We start from the raw sequence: 27,364 nt of genomic DNA, 5'->3' as shown, positions 1-27,364 counted from the left end.
AAACACTGAATTTTATTTTATTATTTTTTTTATTGGTACCGGGGATCGAACTCACCACCGCCTGCTTGCAAGGCAGGTGCTTATGCCACTGAGCTAAATCCCCAGCCCCTGAATTTTATTTTAAGTGAAGAATACAGCTGTCACATGAGTAGCTTCCATTTTATTAGCCTTGGCTCCTGTGCATTGATCTCATTTACTGAGGGGTAATTTTGTATTCTGGGTCAATAGTGTTAGTGTTAAATCATTTTATAAATCTTTATCAAATGTCTAACCAAAGCAGAGATTAATGTTTGTGCTCTAATGATTAGTAGATAAAATAGTGGTGACCTAAATGAGAGCATACATTATAATGCTCACAAGTCACAGATTTCTGAACTTTGAGGTTCTTTCAGAATTTATTTATTTTTAACTTATGTTTCTAAAATGAACTGATAGATTGTCATTTTCAGTATATTGGATTTCTTTGTTATTTCAGTACATTCATCATGTTTGTTATCTTCAGTAAGGCTTATTGTTTTGAGTGCCTTTGGAGGGATGGTGTTATAAATTCAGATACTGAGTAAAATCAGTCAAAACAAAATAAAACTCTGTTCTGTTCTGTTTAATAGTTTCAAATTTGAGGGTATAGGCAACTACTTTGAAGTGAATAAGATTCACTATGATGCCCATTCTGGTTTGACTATTATCTTTTTTTGAAGTCCTGTAATGTCTTCAATGTTTAGGTTTTATTTGTCTTGTTCTGTACTGTTTTGTTCAATTTTATTATACCTAATGATATAGGCAATTCTTTTTAAGGTAGCAAGAGGCATTATTGTAACCATTGTTGATTACCTTGTATTGTTTTTACATCATGTACTATGTTGATCCTTTGTTTTGACTGACTGGTTTGTTTTGTCATATTTGGTTTTATTCTCTTCCAAAAAGAAGTAATAAGAACTGTGGGAGTAATAAAACCCAAAATATGTAAATATTGTTGTAAAAAAGAGAGAAAAAAAAGTGCTCTAAAGGATACAGCTGCAAGTGTGTTTAGGTGTGTTAGGATAGATGACCATATTACTAAGTTTTTGTTTGATCGCTGAACACAACAATTGTTTGCAGTCTCACTGTTTGAATGTCCACTTTGTATACTTTAATCCTGTAACTTGAACAACTATTTCTAAGATGACAATATGTAATCTATTAACTAGTGATTTCTTACTTTTTTTTGAAATTCTGTATTACTTGTACCCTTATACTGTTTTGTTTTTTTTCTCCTTTAAGTAAAATTAAAAAAATAAATTCAGATACTAAATTTATTAAATAAATAAATTATAATCTCAGTTAACTGTTTTAAAAGAATCATTTAATAACAGTAATCATTTCATTTCCTTCCATAAAATTCATAGAATTTTAGGGTTGGAATGTACTTTAGAGGGCAACTGATCAAACCTCTTTAATTTTCAAATCAAATTCCACAGAATTAATAATCTTGTTTTATCCTGTTTTCTACCTCAGGTTGTATTAGGAAGATATTTTACTGGAAGACCTTCCTCCAGGGTTTTACAAGGAGAACTAGTCTCTAATTTATAAAAATGAATTGTTTCAGAAATGTTTTTAAATTAGTTGTTGAACTCAGGGCATTTTTCATAGGAACAATATTATAATTGATGATAGGATTCCAGGACTAGTCCTCAAAATGTGTTAACTCATTATGTGAATGAAATTCACCTTTGGAATGAAAGTCATTTTGCATAATTAGTGCTGGTTACCTTTTGGGAATATAGTGGAGGTGACATTAAATAGGAATATGTCAAGGGCTCTCTTTTTATCTCTTATTTCTAAGACTGAGTGTTGAGTACATAGAGTACATGTGTTCCATTATATTGGATCCTTGAGTTATGACCAATCTCATTTAGGAACAACTTGGGTTTGGACTGGAACTTTGAACCAAACTTATCTAAACTTATGACCAAAGTCTTACCCAAATGCAGGCAGCCTATACAGTTGTAAACAATGACTAGATGCCAGAAAAGTATATGTAACCATGTGTCTTAATCCCAAATACCCGTGTTTGTAGATATGATTTCGATCAATGCTTTTTATAAGTGCTATGATTACTACTATGAAAATGACACCCAAAAAGCTAGAAAACAAGTAAGGAAGAAAGGAAGGGAAGATAAACCAATCACAATTGAAAGGAACAGTATTAAAGGAAAGACAAAAACAGTCAATTTTGGGTCAGTTTTTAGTTCTGAAAAGATCGTGACCTTCTGGCCTGGTAAGCCAGAAGCAGCTCTTAGAGGGCTACCGACTTTCCCAAGGAGAAAAAAGACTTCAGAGAGCCAGATTCCTGATGTTCTTATGGAATGGGACTCTCCTTTCAAATAACACCCACCTTCCATTTTATCCTTTTTTTAAAAAAATTAAATCATTTCCATTATTTCTTATGGGAAAATTAATCTTGACTTAAAACCACCTCTCTCAAATGAACTGAGTTCATAAGTCAAGGATCCACTATATGTTTTCTGTGCCTGAAATATTTGATAATTTTAACAATGTTACTTTATTATTGGAAGTTCATGTTGAATATGGACATTTTAAAAATTATATATTTTAAAGAAAAATTGGTTTAATTTACAAAAGGATAATGAGATAGCTTGGACCCTGGAATAAAATCCAAGGAAGCAAGGAATTAAGAAATTTGGAGCAAAGGCTTTTATTTCAGGCCTGGTGAATGCAGCCCCCTTAGGATCAACCCAGAGACTGCCCCGCTAACAGACTAAGGAAGGGATTTATAAGCTAAAAAAACCCTGCAGAGATATTAAGCTCTTGACTTAGTCTGGACAACATCTGGAAACTGTAAAGCTATTGACTTATTTCTGATAACATCTGGAGCTTTTGGTGCATTTTGTTACTTCCACCCTGTGGTTAAACATTATCTTGGAATAGCACACCTGCAATGACATGTGTAAAGGGGTAGGAAGTTACAAGAAGCTGAAACTTAAGCTTTTACAAGAATTAGAAACTTAACCCTATCGGGATGGCACATACAGAACAAGAGGAGGCGCATTGGTTAGAGTTAAGCCATAACATTCCCCTCTGATGTGACTGAGGCCAAATCTTTGGCTTAATGCCGTGGGTCCTGGGGAATAAGTTTATAGGCTTGCTGATGGATCATCATCAGCTTTATGTTCTGCATTTGTTGTCTAATATATGCAGTTAGTTTATTGATTATACCAGGACCTACTGAAATCAAGAGTAGCAATCCTAGCAATGGTCCAAGCAAGGGCAGAAGATAAGGCAGAATTCCATTCCAGACACTCCAAAAGGAGTTTTCAAATAGCTCTCTTCTTTTTACCAGGTCTTCCTGCAGTCTCCTGATTTTATCTTGAACAATGCTGGACTTGTTTGTAAACAGCATCATTCTTGCAGTGCCTCACAGATCCCTCCTTGTTCTGCTGTCAGGAGGTCTAGCCTCTTCTATTTTGAAGAACTACTTCAGCTAAGGAATATATTTGATCTTGAATTTCCTGAATGGCACTAGATAATGCCTGCACATCATTGATGACCTGGTTGGAAAGTTGAGCAGAGACTCCCATCCCTGCTGCCCCCATACCCAGGGCTCCTGATATCCCCAGACTCACCAATAAAGGGATACATTGAACTGCCCTCTTTGAGCGGCCTGTAATGCAATCCAAGCTAGGAATGGGGACAGGCTCATCCCCAGGTAAAATCTCTATGTCAGGCAACAGGACAGCTGTGACACATATTCCTGACCAGTTGGTTGGGAGGAAAGTATGGGCCAGATTGCCTCCACAGATGAACACTTGTCCTTTGGCAGGGCAAAGAGAGGTAGTCTGGTTAATTATAGAACTACAGTTAGCAAAAGCAACAAACCCCACTTCAATGTCAGAAGTATCATTATGAAAACTTCCTTGGAGACAGGGAGAGTCTTTAAACCCTACTGGTTGTACTCTAAAGGGGAGATCAGCACTACAATTTGAGTGATCTGGTTCTTCTGGTGTGGTCAGGGGGGCATTGGAGGGGATTGCAAGAGGCCTTGTGCCATGCATAGCCAACCATCTTTAGCTAAAGTCAGGTTGGAAGCATTCAAAGCCCTATAAGTGGCTCCTAGAATATCAGAAGTCTGAGAATCCAAGTCAGTTCCCTGTGATTTAGGCAGCATCAAGGGGTGGTAATGCACCTGGGGAAATGTTATCTCTATAACCCGTTGTTCAACCATGAGTTCTCTGGTCTTATCCTGTGGCCCGCCTCCATTAGAGACATGTATTGGGGCCACCTTACTCCAGCACACTGGTTTACCAATCGTGCCATTATATGAGGCTTGGGCATACTTTGAATTTCCTATTACTGTTGGAGTGACGGATCAGTCACACCCAGTCCTTCCAATACGTGTCATCAGAAGCTCAGCAGTGAAATAAGTCTTGCGGTCTTTCCTGTGCATTCCTGCACTGAGTCATAGCAGGAGGAATACATTTCTGAATAATAAGGACAATTCTTAGGGCATGGCCCCAGTGGTCCACCTATTTTAGGTATTATGTGAGGTTATATTTCTGCTGTTGCATCTTTATCTTTCTGTTCTATTTAATTGTCTGCTTTGTTAAGTAGCTTTTTCTTAAGTGTATTTAGACTGTCTTTCAGTATTCTTTGCAGAATTGGCTTGGTGATCGTGAATTTCTTCAGCTGTTCTTTGTCATGGAAGTATCTTATTTCTCCATCAATTTTGAAGGACAGTTTTGCAGGGTACATCAGTCTAGGTTGGAAATCATTTTCCTTTAGGTTCTGAAATACTTCACTCCATGCTCTTCTTGCCTTTATTGTTTGTGTTGAGAAGTCTGCTGTGATTCTGGGTGTAGGTTTCTTTTGGTTATGGCTATTTGGAGTTCTATATGCCTCATTGATCTTGATATCAGTTTCCAATTTCATGTTTGTGAAGTTTTCAGCAATTACTTCTCTAAATATCCTCTTGACATCCTTTGTATTGTCTCCTTTTTCATTTATCCCTATCAACCTTATGTTGTTTTTCTTTGCATCATCTTGCAGGTGTTGAATTGTTTTTTCTTGATTTCTTGTTATTTTTAAAAGATCTTTCCTTTCTTGTTCACTGGCTGCAATCTTGTCTTCGAGGTCCAAAATTCTGTCTTCGCATTCATTCAGGCGGTTTTTACAACTTTCAATGGAGCTTTTGATTTCCTGTATATCTCTTTGCATCTGTTTTATATATTCTGTTTGTTTCTTATATTGTTCATCCAGAGATTCTATCCTTTTGTTTAGTTCCTTCAATTTTTTAGCTGTGTCGTCTTTAGATATGTTCAGCATCTCCTTCATTTCTTTTATTATTTCTTCTTTTACCTGATAGATTATTTCTAGTTTGAATTCCTTCAAAGCTTCCTGGAGTTGCTTCTTTATTTCTGTTACTATTGTTCCAGGTATTTCAGGTATATGGCATGTATTTTCTTCAATGTACGTGGCTCCGAGGCTTTCTTGGGATGGTTTAGATATTTGAGATTGCGTTTTGGTCTTTGTTTTTGTCATTTTCCTATGTTACTGTGTTTCAAGTGTTGTTCCAGAGTTTCCCCTGATCGTGTTGTAAATTGACTTTCATGTCCTGGGCTCTTGGGACTCCTTTTGTAGTAGCCCTCTCCTTGGGCAACGGAGCCCCTGGATTAAAAGAGGCTTGGCAGGCTCCTCGCAGGTAGCCCTAAAGCTTCCTCAATTTTCACAGTTTCCCCTTCTGGTAGCAATGCTCCCCTCCTCAGCGGGACTGCTCCTTCCTCCAGGCTGTGGCAGTAGTGCTGGTGCTCTCCAGATCATAAGAAAGTCACAGGCGAGGTCAGAGCAGGTTTCAGCAGCTTGGCCCTGCTCCCTCCTTCTGGCCAGCAGCTGTGGTGTGCTCCTTGGCCAGAGGATGCTGTGGGCAGACCTGAGTCCCCTCCACTGGGCTGGGCGCTCACCTTCCCGTCCGCAGCGGTGGTAGTATGGGCCCCATGTGAGAGAGGCGGCAGCAGGGCCGGCCTCTGCTCGGCTGTATGCTCACCTTCTGGTCCACAGTGGTGGTAGTATGGGCCCCGGGCGGGAGAGGTGGCAGCAGGGCCAGACCGGAGTCGCCTCCACTCGGCTGGACACGCACCTTCCTGTCTGCAGCGGTGGTAGTATGGGGCCCAGGCGTGAGAGGGGGCAGCAGGGCTGGATGGCGTCGCCTCCGCTCGGCTGAACGCTCACCTTCGGGTCTGCAGCGGTGGTAGTATGGGCCCCGGGCGGGAGAGGCAGCAGCAGGGCCGGCCTCTGCTCAGCTGGACGCTCACCTTCCAGTCTGCAGCGGTGGTAGTATGGGCCCTGGGCGGGAGAGGCAGCAGCAGGGCCGGCCTCTGCTCAGCTGGACGCTCACCTTCCGGTCCACAGTGGTGGTAATATGGGCCCCGGGCGGGAGAGGCGGCACCGGGGCACTCTGGCCAGGGCCTCATCAAAAAGAATGGGTTAGTTTTTAAAGCCCTTTGACAACCGAGTCCAGGTCAGTTTTTCTGTGACCCCAGAAACTGGGTCAGTCCATTCAAAGGCAAAAAATGGGTTGACTCACCAGGGTGGGAGGTAGAGTGAAGAAGGCATCCTTGAGGTCCAATACAGAGTACCACGTGCACTCTGGGTTGAGGAGGCTGAGTAAAGTATAGGGGTTAGGCACAGTTGGATATAAAGTTAGTACCCGCCTGTTGACCTCTCGGAGGTCTTGCACAGGGCAATCATCAGTTGTCCCTGGTTTTTGGACTGGAAGCAGAGGTGTGTTCCAAGGGGAGACACAAGGAATGAGGATACCATTGTCTCTTAGTCTCTATATGTGAACTTTAATTCCCTTTCAGGCTTGGAGACTTATTGGATATTGACGCAAACAAATAGGACACGCTTGGGGTAGGAGCTCTACTACAAGGGGCACTTGGTTGACCTCCAGTCCTGGAGGGTTAGTTTCAGCCCAGACCTCTGGGATTTCTTGTCTCCATTTGTTTAATAATTCTAGTTCTAAGTCCATAGGTGACGGCTTAGGTGAATTGAACAAATTTTCCAGCAGGTGGTAATATTGTCCTTCTGGGACAAGGGCTAAAACTCTAATGCTCTTTTCAGGACCTTGGGTAAAGCCCATTCCCAATCTTAGCCTTGGCTCATTTGTCAAGAAATCAGTTTGCACTTGCAATTTATGAAGGAGGTCTCATCCTAGGAGGGAGTCTGGACACGCCGGTACCCATAGAAAATCATGCTGGACCAACTTGCAGCCCAGTCGAGCTAAACTGTCGGTTACCTTTGGGTATGATCTTTGTCCCCCTGTGGCTCCTATTATTACATTAACTGAGTCTTTGGTCAGTTTTCCCAAGGGTTGGGTTAGTACAGTATAGGTAGCTCCTGTGTCCACCAGGAAGTCCACCGGGTGCCCCCCCGCCACTTGAAGAGTTATCCAGGGCTCGGGGGGTGGCAACAAGCCCTGACCTCTTCATTGTTGAGACAGCAAAGCCTTTGCTTCTTTCTCAAGTTTAGCCCTTAACTTTGGGCAGTCCTTTCACCAGTGTCCCATCTCTTTGCAATATGCACATTATTCCTTATCTAAAGGAGGTTCTTGTCACTGGGCTTCCTTTTTATTGTTATTGGTGGCTTTTTGGTTTCTCTTTCATAGAGTAATTCTAACACTTTGGTCATTTTCTTGTTGGTGGCTTCTTGTAAATTTTCTCTATTTTCAAAAACCTTCTGCACTATCTCTATTAACTGGCTGAGGGGCATTCCCTCAAATCCCTCAAGCTTTTGTAATTTTCTTCTAACATTGGGAGCCGACTGGGACACGAAAGCAATATTATTGGCCTGTACATTCTCAAGTGCCATCAGATTAATTGGGGTATGCAATCTATATGCCTCTAGGAGGTGCTCTAAGAACATAACAGGAGATTCACCAGTCAACTGTCTTACCTCAGTCACTCAGGACAAATTGATCGGTTTCTTGTCAGCTGCACGAAGCATATCTAGAAGCCTCAGGCGATAATCATCGAGAGCCCTCTTACCTCTGGCCATATTGGAATCCCAGTCATGTCGGGAGGAAGGGAACAGCTGTTCGATCTTCTGCCAATCTGTGGATGCAGACCCGTCCAGGTCTTGGACTCCTTTTTGCCCGAGAGTGCAGATGCACAGTCTCTTTTCATCCGTGAAAAAGATGTGCAGAATCTGTTGGCAATCATCCCAGGTGGAGCGATGAGTAGAGAATAAAGATTCTAAAAGGTTAATAAGAGTTTAAGGATCCTTTGAAAAAGGAAGGTTCTGAGTTTTCCAGTTATAAAGATCTGAAAATGAGAAAGGAGTATACACAAACATTGAGCTCCCGTTTGGAGCGGGGACCCTCTGTAATGGATAAAGTGGGGCTGCCTCAGGTGGTGGGTGTTGGTGAGTGTGAACGGGGTGCAGCGGGGACGGAGCAGTGAAATCAGGTTAGGGTTCAGAGGAGCGATATGGGGAAGGCAGTGGGAGCACCTCCAGTGGGTTGAAGGAAGGACCGGAGGTGCGGTAGGTTCAGAAGGTGGCTTTTTGAGTTTTACTTTTAGTTGGAGTTGCAGTTACTCAGTGACTCCATCGGGAGAGGGCTTAATCCTGGAAGGGGCAGCATAAGTTATGTCTATCCAGATCTGAATATAGACAATTTGATAAGGGTGAGCAAGGGGCCCAAAAACATACTGGCAAGTGGCTTGTGCTGTCTCCATGTTAAAAGACCTTGGGGGGGGGGCAGACCCCCTGGGTCCCTAATGGCCATTCCTGTGTGACAAAAGTTGTTAATCTGGTTTTATAATCTTTTTCCCCATATCCCTCTACTCGCCACTTGAATTCTTTAAAGTGATCAAGCACAAGGCTAAGAGGCGTGCTGGATTTAGATTCAGTTTGCCCCATGGCCGGCAAGGATGTCAGTTCTTGAGTTCTCCTGTGGGAGAATCTAAGAGACAGAGATAAGATTAGGAAGGAAGAAGAGACAAAATAACAGTGAGACGAAAATAATGGTCAGAATCCCTTTTGCCCATTTTGGGCTTGTAGAAGGGGTTCCTAGGAGAAAATGTTCTGTTAGATTTCGGTAACAAAAAGGGGAACAGTTAGACCAAATAAACATACAGACAGACATACAAGACAAGACGAGCTGCAGCAAAAATGGCCTTTGCTCAAAAATAGGTCAAATTTTTGGGATCTGGAGGAATTATCAAATTAACCAACAGACCATCTCCCACCCAGGGAAGAGTCACAAACAGACGAGGTTCATCCCAAAACCAATTGACTCTGCCCTTGAGAGGTCCTTGCTCCCCAAGTTGAGGGCGTCCCCTCCAAAAGTACAAATTGACCACAGTCCAAACAAACCCTCCAGAGTACGTACTTTTAGGTGTTCAGAATTGAGTCGGGTGCCTTGCTTCCATCCCGGATGAGCCCCCAAAGGAGGTAGCTCAGACCTCGGAATAAACTCCAAGGAAACAAGGAATTAAGAAATTTTGGGGCAAAGTCTTTTATTTCAGGCCTGGCGATGCAGCCCCCTTAGGATTGACCCAGGGACTGCCCCCACTAACAGACTAAGGAAGGGATTTTTAAAGCTAAAAAACCCTGCAGAGCTGTTAAGCTGTTGACTTAGTCCTGACAACACCTGAAAACTAAAGCGGTTGACTTATTTCTGATAACATCTGGAGCTTTTGGTGCATTTTGTTACTCCCACGAGTGGTTAAACATTATCTTGGAATAGCACACCTGCAATAACGTGCAGAAGAGAAAGTAGGGAATTAATTATCTTGGAACAGCTCATTAGCAATAACATGTGGAAAGGGGTAGGAAGTTACAAGAAGCTGAAACTTAAACTTTTACAAGGATTAGAAACTTAATTCTATCCGGACGGTGTATACAGAACAAGAGGAGGTGCGTTTGTTAGAGTTAAGCCATAATATGTAAAAATTGGTAATTATGAAGGAGTTTTATAGATCATTTCAAGGGCTTAGATTTGATGGTAGTTATGTTTATTTTATATGATATTACCTCATTTTGTGGTTGTTAATATAAATGTGTCATCAGTTGTTTAGCTAGCAGCTATCTCCGGCATGGTTTTGAGAGAGGAAAGAAAAAAAGATAGTGACTTACCTGAAGTAACTAAGCAAATTGTGTAAGGTAAAGAAGATTCCATTACGCATGTATGTGCAAACATGAGCTGGATATTTTTGTGATTTGCAGTTACTGGAACTAAAGGCTTGGGAAAACAGGAAAACAGGGGAACAAAACTTGTACCAGGTCTGAGTCTGGAGAAGGGCAGTGAGAAAAAACAGTAAAGCCACAGGGTGCTTGATTACTGTAGTGATGAGGATTGAGGGTGCATACCAGTAGAATAGGGTAGGAGCTTGGTTTCAGCACAACAGTGCAAGCAAACATTGATATGTTTGAAATTTTCCTAATTCATTGAATACCTTATACATTTATATACATAACCAAAAACTAGCTACTGTTTTACTTTAGCAAACAACTGAACCAGTTTTCTCAATAATTTGGTTACTTTTTGTGAATGGAAATTATTGTGTTGTTGATTTTCCTTTTTGGTATTTTGCAGTGTACAACATTGATAGTTTTTAATGTTGAGGCATTAATTCATCTGTATAGCTTGTTTATAATTAGGTAAAGCTCAAGAGTTACTTGTGTTTTGGGAGATACTTGACCTAATAAGCAGAATTTTCCTTGCTAAATTGATAGTGTACTTCAAAAAATGTTTGTCTATTCTACAGATGTCTCTCTTACATTTCTGTGGAGAAGTTTTTATTACCATGTCTTTCAGCTCCATATGAAGAATATTATTATGAACAAAAATGCACTAGGGAAACTTTCATTGGAGTTTATCAACTAGTAGTAATGCACAAAATGGATTTTATGACTAGTATCTAAATTTAAGATTCAGGTTAAGACTAAACAGGAAATAGACACACTTGCATGAAATAAAGGAAGTTAAAACAAAAGAGGAGTATTTCAAAAGAAGATTAAGCCATTTAGGAAACAAATGGCATTGAAGACTTTAGTGCTTTAAGAAACAAAGATTTAAAACAAGAAAAAAAAAAAGAGTATTTCAGTTTGAAATACGCCTTACTCATCCAGAGTAGCTGTCATCTCACTCTCCTTCCTTATCTTCAAGTAAACCAAGTTCTTTTATTTAAAAAAAGAAAAGAAACGGAAGAGAAACCTAAATAGATGATGCGCAGAAAATACAATTTGGCTTTTTAATAAGTTAATTTTTTATTTTAAAAAGAATAAAACAAAACAGAACAAAGCAGATCATAACAAAACAATCCAAGCAACACAGGATTTCAAAACAAGGTAACAGAACATCAACAGTAGCTACCATAATGTCTCTTGTTTTCTTTGAAATACTTGACCATATCTTCACATACAATGAATTCAAACCAAACAAAATAGTATAATACCAATTAAAACAAAAGAATGAAAGCACTATAGGCCTTCAAAAACAGACAATAGGAAAATCAACAATGACTACCATAATGTCTTTTGTTCTCTTGAAAAATAGCTATCCATAGCTTTTTACACATATTGAAATTAAATAATAGAAAACAGGCTAAAATCAAATCAAAAAGAATAAAAGCATTATTGGACTTTAAAACATGATGTAGGAAATCAGCAGTGGCTACCATAGTGTCTCATTTTCTTCAAAGTAGCTATTGATACTATCACACGTAATGAAATCAATTTTTCAAAACTCTTTAGAAGTTCTAGGCATGTATAAGCCTCTACATGTACATCTATCCTTTCTGTATTAAAAGAAAAAACAAAGTACAAGAAAAGCAAGAAACAAGGAGATAAATAACAATAACAAAGAGCTCCAAACAATCACAATTTAGGCTTCCAAAACAAGGAGGAATGAACATAACTAAGGTTGTTATTTTGCACATTTTCAAACCAGTTATTCAGATTACCAGATATAGACATGGAAAATTGATCTCATCCTATGAATGTTAACTGTTTTGTTCCAAGAACTAATAGAATTAGTGGTACAATCATCTTAGCCATCTTAAGTGTAATATATATATATATATATATATATATATATATATATATATTGTAATTTTTTTCTTTTCTCTCCCTTTTTTTCTTCTTTTCCCTAGCTGAATTATTCCCCCCCCTTGAGCAGTTTCTTGCCCTTTCACAACATTTATTGTTGATTTTCTATCTTATATACTCTTTCAGTTTCTTGTACTAGCAGACATTACAGCATTTACATATGTGAGTTTAATTTATTTCACTTATGAGTATGGTCTCGAGTCACATCCATTTAACTATAAAAGCCTCAGTGTGATCCTTCAGTACTCCATTGTATAAAAATACATCTTTTGTTTCCATTCCTCAGTTGATGAGCATTTAGGTTGCTTCCAAGATTTGACTATTAAAAACTATGTGCTATAAACATAAGTGCACATATATTACTATGATATGATGTTTTAAAGTCTTCTGTTTCAAATGACTTCCAATCCCATCTTTTTGAGGAAACTCCAGACTAATTTCCGCAGTGGTTACACCTGTCTACACTCCAACCAACAGTACAGAAGAGTTCCTTTTTGTCCACAGCTCTTCTAGCATTTGTTATTGGTGGTTTTCTTGATCCTGGCCATTCTTTCTGGAGTGAGATAGAATCTCAGTGTGGTATTAATTTGGATTTCTCTAATGACCAATGAAGCTGAACATTTTTTCATGTATTTATTTGTCATTTATATTTCTTCTGCTAATAAATTTGTATTCATCTCACATGCTCATTTTTGGGTTGGGTCTTTGAATTTTGAAGGTCTGATTTTTAAAAAATTCTTTATATGTTCTAGAGAAAAGCCCTTTGTCTGAGGATAGTTGACTAAAATTTTTTTCCCAATTTATGGGTTTTCTTTTCATTCTGTTGGAAATTTTTTTGACTCGCAAAAATACTTTAATAAGACAAGATCCCAGTTGTTCACTCTGGTAAGTATTTAGCATGCAGTTTGATTTTTGTTAATAAATTCTCTGCCTACCACTGTCTTAAAGGTTTCTACATACTTTGTCTTCCAGCAGATTTAATATTTCTATTTGAAAATTTACATCTTTGATCCATTTTGACTTTAGTTTAGTGCATGGTAATAGACCTGGTCTAGTTTTATTCCGTTTTAAGTGTAGAGAAAGCCAGTTTTTCTAGCACCACTTATAAAGAGGCTATCTTTCTTCCAGTGAACATGTTTGGCCCATTTGTCAAAGATAAGGTGGCTGAGTATGTTTGTAGTTGTGGTCCTATCTTCTAATCTATTCCATTTATTGTCATATCTGTTTTTATTCCAGTGCCATGCTGATTTCTCTAGATCTGTGAAGTATGTTAATGGTGTTTTGATTGGAATTACATTAAATGTGTATAAAATTTTGGGGTGAGTGGCCATTTTCACAGTTTGTTCTTCCTATCCATGAACAAAGAATATCTTTCCATTTTCTGAGATCCTCTTCAATTTGTTTTTTTCAGTGTTGTAATTTTTACAAAATAGATCTTTTACTTCCTTTGTTAGATTGATTCCTAAGTATTTCATTTTTTTGGATGCTATTGTGAAGAGTGTTGCTTCTCTTATTTGTCAGTGAGTTTGTTGTTTGTAGCAATGGAGTGTTAAATTTGTGTATGGCTACATTACTAAATTCGGATATTGTATCTAGAAGTCTTTTAATGGAGTTGTGAGGTCTTCTGCATAGAGAATCATGTCATCTGCAAATAACGATAATTTATTTTTTTATTTTTATTTAAGGAGAAAAGAAAAGAAAGAAAAAAAAACAGTGAAGGGGTACAAGTTATACAGATTTACAGAAGAAAAAAATGCGCAGTGAGAAATCACTAGTTAATGGATTACATATTGCCATCTTAGAAATAATTGTTCAAGTCACAAAATTAAAGCTTGTAGAGTGGACATTCCAACAATGATACTGCAAACAGTTCTGTTCAATGATCCAATAAAACTCTGTGATATCATTTTCTATCTTATACATTTAAATATACATGCAGTTATATAGTTTAGAGCACTTTCTTTTCCTCTCTTTTGTACAGTGACTATTACACATTTTGGGTTTCATTGTTCCCACGGTTCTTATTGCTTTTTTGGAAGAGAGTAAAACCCTTACTCCTTTAATTTTCTCTCTTGTCTCTTGATCTGGCTGCTCCCAGCACTATATTGAATAGGAGTGGTTCTAGTGGACAGCCTTGTCTTGTTCCTGATTTTAGCGATAAAGCTTTCAGTTTTTGATCATTTAATGTGATGCTGGCTGTTGTTTTATCATAGATGGCTTTTATCAGATTGAAATTCCATCTTTTAAGATTTTCCATAGAGTGTTTATCAAAAATAAGTTTTGATTTTATCAAAAGCTTTTTCTGCTCTATTGAGATGATCATGTGTGTTTTGTCTTTTGCTCTTTTGATATGTTGTATTATAGTTAATGTTTTCTGCATATGTTGAACCATTCTTGAGTTCCTAGGATGAATCCTACTTCATTATGATATATAATCCTCTTAGTGATTCACTGCATTCTGTTTGCTAGTATTTTATTGAGGAGTTTTGCATCTATGTTCATAAGAGAGACTGGCCTATAGTGTTCTTTTTTGGTTGAGTCTTTCTCTGGGTTTGGTATTAGGGTAATACTTGCTTCCAGGAATGAGTTAGAAAGAATTATTTCCTTTTCAGCTTCATTGAAGAGATTGAGGAGTGTTGGAATTAAGTCTTTCTTTATTTTTTTGTAGAATTCAGCAGTGAATCCACCAGGCTCTTGAGTTTTCTTTGTTGTAAGGATCTAATTACAGCTTCAGTATCATTATTTCAAATTGGGTTATTCAGCAGTTTTACATCCTCTTGATCCAGCTTTGGTAATTCATATGTTTCTAGGAATCTGTCCATTTCTTTTGTGTTTTACAGCCTATGCAAGTAAAGGTTTTCAAATCAGCTATTGATGATCTTCTGAATTTCTACAGGATCTATAGTGATTTCACTCTTTTCATAGCTTATTGCATGAATTTGAGTTTTTTCTTTCCTTTGTAAAATAAAGTTAACTAGGACCTTATCAATTTCTTTATTCTTTCAAAGAACCAACTCTTTGATTCATTGATTTGTTTGTTGTTTTCTTCATCTCTATTGCATTGATTTCTGCTCTGATCTTTATAATTTCCTTCCTTCTTTTGGCTTTGGGCTTGACTTGCTCTTCTTTATCTAGATGTTTGAGGTGTGTAGCATCAGGTTGTTTATTGTTCTGTTTTCCTGATGTGGGAATTCACCATAATGTATTACCTTCTGAGGACGGCTTTCATTGCATCCTACAGGTTCTGATGAGTGCTATTTGTTTTTCTGTTTGCTTGTAGATATAATTTACTTTCTTCTTTAATTTCCTCTGTGACCCACTGATTGTGCAAGAGTGTATTATTCAATTTCCATGTGTTTGTGGGGATTTTGAAGTTTCTTTTATCATTAATTTCTAGTTTTATGGCTCTATGATAGATAATATGCATTGGATAATTTCAATAGTTTTGCATTTACTTAAGCATGTCCTACAGCATAATAATATTTTCTGTTTTAGAGAGTGTCCCGTGTGAAGCTGAGAAAAATGTATGTTGTGATTTTGTTGAGTGGAACACTGTACATGTCTACTAAGTCCATTTGTTCACAGGTTTGATACGATTCTGTTATTTGTTTGCTGATTTTCTGTATAGTTGATCTGTCTTTGTGTCAACTGCATGTTAAGGTCTCTTGTTATAATTGTTATTGTTTATTTGAATTTTCATTTCTATTAATATTTGTTTTATGTAGCTGGGTGCTCCCATATTTGGTACAAGTATATTTAAGATAGTTATCTCTTCCTAAGTTTTCCCCTAAATAGTATGTAATGACCTTTGTCTGTCTTTTTTTTTAATTTTATCAGTACCAGGGATCAAACTCACGACTGCCTGCTTGCAAGGGGCTTATGCCGCTGAGCTAAATCCCCAGCCCCTTCTTTGTCTTTCTTGATCATTCTTATTTGAAGTTCACAGTATCTGCAAACAGAATAGATATCCCTACTTTTGGGGAGGGGTGTTCCTGTTGCATGAAGTATTGTTTTCCATCCTTTTTGACTTTCAATCTATGAATTTCCTTTTGTGTTAGTTGGGTTTCTTGTATACATCATATGGTTGGGTGTTGTTTCTTGATCCATTATTCCAGTCTGATTCTTTTAATTGGTGAATTGAGGCCATATACATTAACAGTTATAACTGATATATATATATATATATATATATATATATATATATATATATATGCTTATATTTGTCATGTTATCTTTGTGCTGTTGGTTCTTTATCTTTCCTCTTTGCTTTGCTGATTATTTTTTATCTGTTGTTTTTCTTGATGTTAAGGATATTTTTATTTTTATCTGGAATAACTTTTAGTATTCTTTGCAGGGTGGATTTGGTGATTATGGTGTTCTTCAGCTGTTTTTTGTCATGTAAGTGTATTTTTTCTGTAGCAATTTTGAAGGACAACGTTGCAGGGTACATCAGTCTGAGTGACAAATTATTTTACTTTAAGATTTGAAATACTTCACTCTATGCTCTTCTTGACTTCACTGTTTGTGTTGAGAGCTCTGCTGTGACCATGCTGTGAAGGTCTTTCCTTCATAGATGATCTGTGTGTTCTTAGTGAGGATGTCTGGGATATTGATTACTGTATATCTTGGTGTAGATTTATTTTGACTATGGCTAGATGAAGTGGTTCTTTTTCCTTTCCCACGATTGGGAAATTTTGAGCTATTACTTTTGTAAATAGTCTTTTTTTGTATCATTTGTGTCATCATCTTTTTTGTTTATGCCAATCAATATTATATCATTTTTCCTTGCATCTTCCTGCAGCTATTGAATTGTTATTTCCTGATTCCTTGTTATTTTTAAAAGCTGTTTCCTTTCTAGTTCACTAGCTGAAGTCTGGTCTTTGAAATCTGAAAGTCTTATCTTCAAAATCATTGAGGCATTTTTGCCAGCTTTTGATAGAATTTTTGATTTCCTGAATATCTCTTTGAATCTTTTTCATGCATTGTTTCTTTCTTATACTGTTTATTCAAGGTTTCCACCTTTTTTGCAGTGCTCCTCAATTTTTAACTGTATTTTCTTTAGATATGTTTAGCATTTCTTTTATTACATTTATCATTTCTTCTTTTACCTTGGAGATTATTTCTGATCTGAGTTCTTTTACAGCTTCCTGGAGTTGTTGTTTTATACTTCATTTGCTATTGTTTCAGAATTTTGAGGTGTATGGCTTACAGTTTCTTCCATGCCCATGTCTCCTAGGCTTGTTTGGGATGGTGTCATGGTTTATGACTGTGGCCCCCAGGCCTCGTGAGTTTGCAGTGTGCATTTGTGATTGGTTCACTGTCTAGTGCTTAGACTGATGATGTCAGTGCTACACCCACATAGGGGTGGAGCCAGGATGTGATGTAATGGCAGGAAGAAGGTGTGTTTTGCTCTTTGCTGGTTCCTGCTTGCTATTTGCGGCCACCATGAACTGCGGCCCAGCCATGCCCACCTGCCTTGGAGCCAACTGAATGTAGACTAAAACCTCCAAAAACTGTAAGAAATAAACCTTTCCTTTCCCAACTTGGGCTTCAGATATTTTGTTTCAGCGACGAGTAAAAAGTAACTAAGACAGAATTTGTTACCAAGACTGGGGTCGTTTGCTGTGACTATATCTGACCATGTTTTTTGAGAGGCTTTGGAAATGGCTTGTGGGCAAACTTTTGGTTCCGACATATTCCCTGTATGCATAGAGCTGGAGCAGCTTAGGCTATTCTGTAGAGGAGATTCTGGTCAGAGCTCAGGAGAACAGAAGGCTGATAGAAAGCCTGATGGTAAAGACCAGGCTTGGGAGGTTTCTGCTGGGAAGAAAGGAGGTTTCTGCATTAGTCATTGGACTCCACATGATGTGTATTATGGCTTGGCAGAAAGTTTGTCTGCATTTTACTCCTGCCCAGAGACTTTGCCTGAGACTGAGACAAAGGGCAATGGATTGATTAATCTTAAAAAAGAAATTAAATAGCAATCGAATATTGAGGGTGTGGCATGGCTATTGTTGGGGGCTTTTAGCCAGCTTTATGTTTCAAATCAAGAGCAAGGAGCCCAGCAGAATAATTTACACTGCTGTCAGTTTGGCCAGAAGGAAAATTCCAGGGAGACTCTAGATTGTAAAGGCAGAGTTGATATTTTGAGTGCTGAAGAGAAACAGAGAGATAATAAAAAATGGCCCTGGGGCATCCCAGGAAGCGGGTCCCCACCCTTTGCAGCCTCACTGCAAAGGCAAAAGAATTTCCTCATAGGGAAAAGCTTCAGAGCGCCATGCTCTAGAATGGCAACAGAGGCCACATGAGGTTCCAGAATGGCAGCAACATAGAGAAGCTTTTCCTCACAGTCAGATAAACAGAGCCCAGGATCCAGGCAACTGACCCCTACAGCCAAGAGAGAGAAAAGCCTGGCTACTGCTTCAGCTGGCAGTAGACCTTGGCAGCATCCACAAGGTGCTGATTTTAGGTGCAAGGAAAATGCACAAATTCTGAGGGTAAAACGACTTCCACCTTGATCACAAAGGGCCTGGGAGTCCAAGCAGTGTGCCCCCTGAGAGGGCAATTTGTAAAGATGTAAAGGTGAAGCCAAAGATGCAGTGGAGACCCCAAAAGTTTGGAAAAGCCAGGAATGTGGATGATCCAAGGGAAGCTGCAAAAAACGAGCAGAGAAGATTTAAGAAAAGAGCTGCGGGAGTTACAATCGCCAGAGGTGCTGTGGGGGTGGAATCACCCAAGCCTTTTGGAGCTTGCAACCAGTTTATTTCAGATGCTGAGCATGGACTTTAGGACTTAATGTTTGCCCCGCTGGATGTTGGACTTGCTTTGTTTCCAACGCTTTCTATTCCCCTGTTTGTTACTTTTGGAATGGTAATGTTTATCTTGTGCCTTTGCATTTCAGAAATGTTTAACCTTGCTTTAATTGTACTGGAGTTATAGTTAACAGTTTGCCATAGATCATAGAGAAGGCATGGGACTTGGAATTTTTAGCAATGCTGAAACTGTTAGAACTTTGGCAACTTTTGGAGGCAGACTAAATGTCTTTTGTGTAAAGGATGTACATGAGTCCTGGGGGCCAGGGATGAAATGTCATGGTTTATGTCTGTGGCCTCCCAGGCCTCATGAGTTTGCATTGTGCATTTGTGATTGGTTCACTATCTAGTGCTTGGATTGATGGTGTCAGTGCTACACCCACAAAGGGGTGGAGCCAGGACGTGATGTAATGGCAGGAAGAAGGTGTGTCTTGCTCTTTGCTGGTTCCTGCTTGCTGTTTGCGGCCACCATGAACTGCGGCCCAGCCATGCCCCCCTGCCTTGGAGCCAAGTGATTGTGGACTAAAACTTCCAAAAACTGTAAGAAATAAGCCTTTCCTTTCCCAACTTGGGCTTGAAATATTTTGTCTCAGTGATGAGTAAAAGGTAACTAATACAGATGGACTGAAGGTTTGAGATTGCATTTTGCTCTTTAGTTTTGTCCTTTTTCCGTGTTTTCCTGGGGAAGTCAAATTCAAAGATCTCAGTTGCTTACTGGGTTGAGGATGTCTGTTTGTGTTGCAGGAAGTTTCCCATTTGAATGGGGCTCATTAGGCAGGCCTTATTAAGTCTGTAGTGGCACTGGAAGGCTCCTCAAATGGGGAGAATACTCTGGGTAGACCTTCTGAACACCCCGTGTAGCACTCTGAAGCTCCCTAGCTGCTTGAGGTTGCTGGCTGGGACCCTGACAGATTCTGAATTGTGTACCAAGTCTGAGCATCTAGATGGAGTATGCTGTGTAATGCTTTAGCTCACATCAAAGCTCCCCAGCTGCTTGGTTTCTCCGGGTGGTGCCTTAAGACTTTCTGCAAGAGATGCTGAGCTTGTATGGCTAGGGGAAGTTCGCTGTGCAGGCCTTGTGCCACTCTGCACAGGAGGTTCCACTGCTAATCACGGTTGTTGGTCAGGGCCCAACCAGGACCTGAGCCACCTACCAAATTCTCTGGCTGTCAATCTGAAAGAAGGCTAATAAACTGAAAGTCAAAGATGAGGAAAGCGAGCTCTAAGTGACAGGGAACCAGAGAGAAATAGGGACAACTCGTCCAGCAGCCACAGATAGGTTGGAAAGTTATGACACTTTTGTGCAGTGTACAAACTACACAGCTAGAAGGAAAGAAAACTTTGTGGCTTTAGTAAGTAAAAGAGTACAGCACAAGATCAAGCTCAGGGGTAAAAAGTTTCACCACCACTCAGATAGATAATGGGTTGTCTCCTTAATCTAAAAACTAAAGGAGTTAGTGGGACCCAAAATTGTAATACAAAGCATCCTGAGAAAGGGAAAGGTGAGCAATTGCCTGAAAAAGGAAGGCAGAGGACATTGTTAATAGTGTATGTGGATTTAAAAGCCACAGTAAGCTTATCGCTCTGCTTAGTTTGATTTTATTTTGTTTAGTCTACTCATATTAGATTTGAGGGCACAGATATCTATCCCCAAAATAGCAAGCTATACTACAGTAACTATCCTTAATTTCCTATTAACTTAAACTGAAGCCCTGTATTACTTACATTGTCTTACTATGACTTATCTTATTTGAAGCTGGTTTGTTAAATTACTATTTTGCCTTGACTGATTTTATTCGAATTTGGTATGCTTGATGATATCAAGTCTAAGAGTAGAGGCAACCACTCTGAAGATGACAAGATGTAATAACATACCCATTCCGGTTTGATTATTAATTGCTTTTGAAGTCCTACAATGTCTCCAAAGTTGTGTTTTTATTAAAATAGCTATGTAATGCTATGTTCAATTATCATATGTCTGATGATGTGGACAACTCTATTAAAAATAACAAGAGAAAACATAGTAACTGCTGTATGATAGGATTATATCCAAAAGATGAGAAGTATAAAACAAAAGAGGCCTTTATTCTGAGAACACGGAGAGAGAGAACCGACATGCCCCAACAGCTGGAGTCCGGCTTTCTGGCTAGTGGACATGTGGCTTGGGGGGGTATATAAGTAGCCTAAGCTTAGGGTAGTGCCCTAAGGCCATTAGAGATGCACAGGTATCTCACTGGCACACATTTGGCGCCAGGGGCAGATTCCTAAGGGTGGGGGGAGATAGAGTCACAGGTAAATCCCTAGGGGTGGGGGAGATGGGAGCTCCCTGGTTCTGGTTGAGGCTTTTCTGGCTACAGAGCCCTGTCTGGGCCAAAACCCTTTTACTGTAGATCACCAAATATTGTGCTTTTATATGTCTTTTTTATTTCATGTTTTTCTAATAATTTGTTTTTTGACTTGTTATGATCTGTTTTTCCCTCTAATACAGAAAGGATAGATATGCATGTAGAGATTCACACATGGAGAGAATTTCTAAACAATTTAAAGGAACACATTGTACAATGCATGATGTAATGAATGGATACTGTGAAGAAGAGACACTAATAAATTGCTGATTCTGTAACATTATGATATAAAATCTAGCAAAACTATTACTCACTGTTTAGAGTGATATTAGTCTAGTCCCTTATGTTCAATTTCAGCATATGTAAAAAGATAAAGACAAGCTACTATGAAGAGAATGAGAGACATTATGGCAGTCACTATTGACTTCCCCAGTGTCAGGTCTTGAAGACCTAAAAAGCCTTCATCACCTTGTTATGATCAGATTAGTTCTACAATGTTCAGTATGTACTGAATGTGTGTGAAAATGGGGTCAACTGTTTGGAAGAAAACTAGAGACAATAAGACAGACAGTGAAGATCTCCAGTGGACTTGCTTTAAAATTAGTGTTTCTTAAAATTGTTTCCTTATGACCTGTTTTGGTATGTTTAATCTTACCCTCTTTAAGATATGGGCAGTTCTTTTGAAGATAGCAAGAGGCATTATAGTAGCCATTGTTGATCACCTTGTATTTTGTTTTTACATCATATACTATGTCTATTCTTGTTTTAACTGACTCCATTTTGCTTTGTCACATTTGATTTTATTCTCTTCAAACAAACAATATGTAATCTGTCAACTAGTGATTTCTTACCATCTGTTTTTTTGAAATTCTGTATTACTTCTACCCTTTTTTCTGTTTTATTTTTTTCCCTCTTTCAATAAAATTCTTTATAAAAAAATTCTCTGTTTTGGGCCAGTGGGTGGGGACCTACCAGATTCTGAGTGATTTACTGAGCTTGCACTTCTATGTAGAGTTTGCTGTGCAGGCCTTTCCGCTCACTCCACTCAGTGCAGGATAATCCCTTGGCACTTTAGATCTCTGGGTGGACCCTTTAATAAATTATTTATTTTTTGCCTGGACCACAAATTTATTTTGTCTTCTTAGGGATGCATTGAGAACATAACCACATAACACTGATACAAATTTTAATTTTATGTTTATGTATCAGCTTTCTAGTGCTGTGACAAAACACATTTAGATAAACAACATGCTATGGTTTACATCTAGAATGTTTCCCATATTCTCGTGGGTTCAGAGGTTAGGTTTTTTTAAGGTGAGTAGACATTGGTGATCATATACTAATCAATGGATTGATCCATTGATGAGTTACTAGCTAAATGTACTGTTGGGAGGCAAAGTCTATTTGGAGGTAAGTCATTGAGGGCATGACCTGTAAAGGTATATTCTTGGCTCTTCTCTTCTGTCTGTGATTTTTGGCTGCTATGTGATGAGCAGCTGTTCTCTGGCCAGGCCCTTCACCCTACTGGCCTTGGAGACAGCTGACCATGGACTAAAACCACAATAAAAAATAAACTTCTCCTCCTTTAAGTTTTGGGTGCTGTTTATTTTGTCCAGTGACAGAATTGTGACCAAGATAGAATTTAATGTATCAGAATTTCAGGGTTTCAGAGGTTTCAGCTCATGGTTGCTTGGGCTGATCACCTTGTGCCTGTGACCAGGAATAAAATCATTGTGGGCAGTGCATGGTAGAGCAAAATTGCTCCTTTTGTGGCTACTGGTAATCAGAGGATGGGGAGAGGGTCTGAGTTCAGATGTATCTCCAAGTAGGTGACACCAACTGAAGCATCCCCCCAGTGCCATTAGCTGGGGATCCAGCCATCAACACATGAGCTTTTTGGGGACATTTAAGGACAAAAGAACAATATGAGAATATTAACTGTCCATTCTCAAACTCAATCCCTCCTTGTTTTCTTTTACAGATTCCAGAGTTATTAAAAAATGCTACATGGCAAAAATGGAGAAAAAACAGTTCGAGACAGTTGTTGGATGCTACAAAGGTAGGATTAAGCCCGTATTTCAACATGTATCAGGAAAAATATATAAGCCCTTGAAATATTTCCTAATATGTATGATATATTATTTATTTTACATTTTTCAAATAATTTCCTTTTTCATATATTTATAAATACTGACAAGAAACTATATTCCTGCTGCTAGAAATGCAGAAAGAAATGTTGATATTTTTCTACCCCTGGGGGAAATCTGAATCTCTTGAGATCTGTGCCTACTAAAGTAACATTTTCAGAAAGCTTCTATATATGTAATGGTAGTTGTTGACACTTAAATTTATCCTGATAATTTGTATCTGATGTATAGAATGTTGTAGTTTTACAAGTGGGTGACTTTTTCTTACCTTAGAAACATCAAAGCTTATAAGGTAAGTGGTGTTCAGTTAACATGTTTATTTATTTTTATTTTATTTTATTTTATTTATTTATTTATTTTAATCGGTACCGGGGATAGAACTCACGACTGCCTGCTTGCAAGGCAGGTGCTTATGCCACTGAGCTAAATCCCCAGCCCCTTTGTTAACATGTTGATGAGGGGTATTTTTTGTAGCTAATGTGAATCAAAGATATCTTTACAAATTCCAAGTGCTTTAAAATTTGACAGTTAAATCTCCATGATAGAAATACACTGGAAAATTAGAAAATAGTCTACTTGTTAATTTTTTTTCTAATTATTTCCCATTAAGATATAAGACATTGTTCTGATTTATAAAGAGGCTGTGAAAATGAAAGATTTTTCAGTATTAAACTATAGCTTTTAAGGGGAAAATATGCTTACTCGTTTCACTGTCCATGGTTGCCATGAATTTTATTTACATTTTAGGCCTTTGCTTTGTTATCTTGTGTGGTATTCACCAGACCTCTTAATATAACTTTTTGCTCAGCTTTTTAGAGGAAAAAATATTAGAGAGTCATTTGAGGCTAAGATTACCTTTTGATGTTTTCCTTTTACAAAGTGGTTTAAAATTGTTGATCCAAAATGAATAACCCATTTATGGCAGTTCTTGTGTTTCAACAGGTGAGAATAAGAAGGTAGTTTTGCTTTTTGTAATTCCATTTTTGTAGCCTGGTCTGGAGCTGATACTGTTATGTATGATATTAGTCCATATTTGTGTTTATGAAGAATTGTTCATTTCTAGTTGAGTATTCTGATTACTTAACAAGCATCGTTAAATTTGTATACTTCATTAAGGTATTTTTTAATTGTGGAAAGGCTTTAAATATTAGCAAGCCTAAATTTCAAACTTCATCATTAATATCTTATTACCTATATTTTTCTCAAATAATTTTGTTTTTATGTAGCTCTAAATTTAGCAATAACTTTAAGGCCTTTTAAAATTTTATTGAAGATACGATAAATTGAAGATAGTTGGGGAGAGTTTCAGATAACTATTTTGTAAACAAATCCAAGCAGAATTGAAATCTACATTTCATATGTATGTAAGACACTGGTATATACCATGAGAGAAAAAGACAAAAGATACTGTTCCTAGTTCTAAGAAATTGACTGGATAATAGGAAAGACAAATGTGTGTGACTATAGTGTAAGAAAAACTGTGAAGTACTAAAAATATCTGTTTCTAAATATGTTTGTGAGCAAAGATAATAAGAAAAAGGACTAGTGGTGTAAAATCAGCTGTATTAATTGTAAAACAAAAATATGTACAAAAGGAAAACAAATATGGTATAAATTAACTGTGTATTATACTTGCTTGTCAATCTGCTGTTAAATGTAACAGATGATTAGCACTGTATTAGTGAATGACAAGGAACTACTGTAAGTTAAATAAAAGTATAATACAAGTTAAAAATTTTAAATGTTAATTTCAAAGGCTATTTAGAGGAAGTGACTTTTGCATGAGTATTTGCCAATCTCAATATTATGTAAATTTAGCTATAAGCTGTTTTTAAAAGTGTTTTCTTTTACTCTGCCAGGCCAAAAGCAATACCTTTGAATTTGTTGTAGGGATATTCACTAGAATACATTGTCTATGTACTATTTTTAAACATCTGAAATTCTGTAATAGCTAATATAGTGGTTGGTATCATTTCAATAGGCTCTCCAGGCATGGCCATTGATAGAAAAGAGGACATGTTGGCATGGTCATGCAGGAGGAGGACTACACACAGACCCAAAAGAAGGGGTAAGAGCAAATGACAAGTAAATGAGAATTCTTGTTGATAATTTTACTTGCATAGAAGATATAGATTATCATATTCTATTATATTTTGATTGATTCATCTAACTGAAATTCTCTAATGCCAAATCATATGCACTGACGAGATTTTCTTTAGTGTATAACCAGCCAACCAACCACCCAACAAAATTTCATGATTGGTTAATTCATTGACTGGATAATAGGAAAGACAAATGTGTGTGACTATAGTGTAAGAAAAACTTACTTGTCAATGTAATCATTTTAGTTGTCTAAAATAATATTGATTAAGCTTATTTATTATTAGTCTACCTTCAATAAATAGCCAAGTTACATTTAGCCAATGAATTTATGTAGTCCTTCCCAGCAGAAATCTCCCAAGCCTGGTCTTTACCATCAGGCTTTCTGTCAGCCTTTTGGTCTCCTGAGCTCTGACCAGAATCTCTTCTACAGAACAGCCCTCGGTACCAAATTCTGTCTTGGTTACTTTTTACTTGTTGCTGAGACAAAATACCTGATGCTCAAAGTTAGAAAAGGAAAGGTTTATTTCTTAAAGTTTTTGGAGGTTTTAGTCCATACTCAGTTGGCTACAAACGGTAGCATGGCAGGACCACAGTTTAAGGCAGCTGTAAACAGCAAGGCGGAGACCAGCAAGAGGGCAAGACACACCTTCTTCCTGCCGTTGCATCAAGTCTTGGCTCTACCCCTAGGTCGGTGTAGCACTCACTCCCCCAATCTAAGCTCTAAACAATAAACCAGGCACGAATGCATAATGCAAGGTCATCAGACTTGGGGGCCACCAACATAAACCATGACATCCACCTAACCCATGTATTTAATTTTCCGTATTCTTTTTTTTGTACTGGGAATTGAACTCATGACCTTGTACTTACCTGGAAGGCACTTAGGTCTGTAGGCTAAACCCCAAGTCCATTTTCCATGTTCTTTATCATTGTTATTATCATTGATACAGGGGGAAAAACTCTCAGCCTACAAGATGTCCAATATAAGTTCATGTTCTCTAAAATTGAAGAATGAATTTTAGAAACAGTGGAGGTTAAGAGCAGAATATATTTATTGACAGCAAGAAAGCTTCAGTCTGAGAGAGAGACAGAAGGGATCCAGAGTAGGTTACCAAGACTCTGTCTTTTCTAGGACCTTTATAGAGCCAAATAACAAAGTGAAGCAGGTCCAAAATGGGCACATGGTGGGATAGAACTTTGGCCAACCAGTAAGATTATGAGAGTAATTACTCAGGTAAATTTGATTAAATCGGGGACAAGTGGGGAAGCAAGTCACTAGCAAGTGGGCATGAATACAGAACAGATTCTTTTGCCTGTAAGGAGTTGGGTTAGTGGCCCCTCCTGGATACCTATATAGAATATCAGTCCCTGATGTTTATTCTTAGGAAGTATGTGGGTGCATTTGTTTTATATTTTGTCTTGAGAGGTCTGGCCCACAGCTGAAGTATATGTCTCTCCCACTGTTGCCAGGTATCTGTTCTTTTGTATTGGCTCCTTCGAGGGCCTAGCCCTGTCTGACTGCCTATAATATTTGTGTCTAACTCAGTTGCCTGTAACATCATTATATAGTCTTGCTAAATAGTAAGGTCACTGAAATAAAAAGATTTAATTGCAGTATACTTTTTCTAAGTGAGTGAAAATGTTATCAAAATACTGTTACACATTTTTCCACCTGGCCCTTTTTTCTGAGCTCACTTTTATTTTCTTCCAGTCTTTACAGAAAGAGTGAGAGTGAAACAGGAATAGGAGAGAGAAATAAGAGCCAGAAAGAGAGAAGTAGAAATGGTAATTTAAGAGTTGATGACCAATTGAGCAAATTATATATAGAAGTGCTCTATAAAAATACTTATTTATA

General features: G+C 38.1%; 1 protein-coding gene across 1 annotated transcript in view; it reads left to right on the top strand.

Moving 5' to 3' along the window:
• Abcb7 (ATP binding cassette subfamily B member 7) overlaps nt 1-27,364 on the top strand; it is a 171,914-nt gene that overhangs the window by 67,989 nt on the left and 76,561 nt on the right. Inside the window, exons 2-3 of the mRNA XM_003470979.5 lie at nt 23,241-23,318; nt 25,388-25,474. Coding sequence (XP_003471027.1) covers nt 23,241-23,318; nt 25,388-25,474 — 165 coding nt within the window. The remainder of the gene's footprint in view (nt 1-23,240; nt 23,319-25,387; nt 25,475-27,364) is intronic.

This window comes from Cavia porcellus, unplaced genomic scaffold, assembly GCF_034190915.1.
Source record: "Cavia porcellus strain 051 isolate PalLab524CR breed Dunkin Hartley unplaced genomic scaffold, mCavPor4.1 scaffold_3, whole genome shotgun sequence".
NCBI classification, from domain to species: Eukaryota; Metazoa; Chordata; class Mammalia; order Rodentia; family Caviidae; genus Cavia; species Cavia porcellus.
The sequence above is the reverse complement of the archived record's forward strand: the minus strand, read 5'-3'. Positions and strand labels throughout refer to the sequence as shown.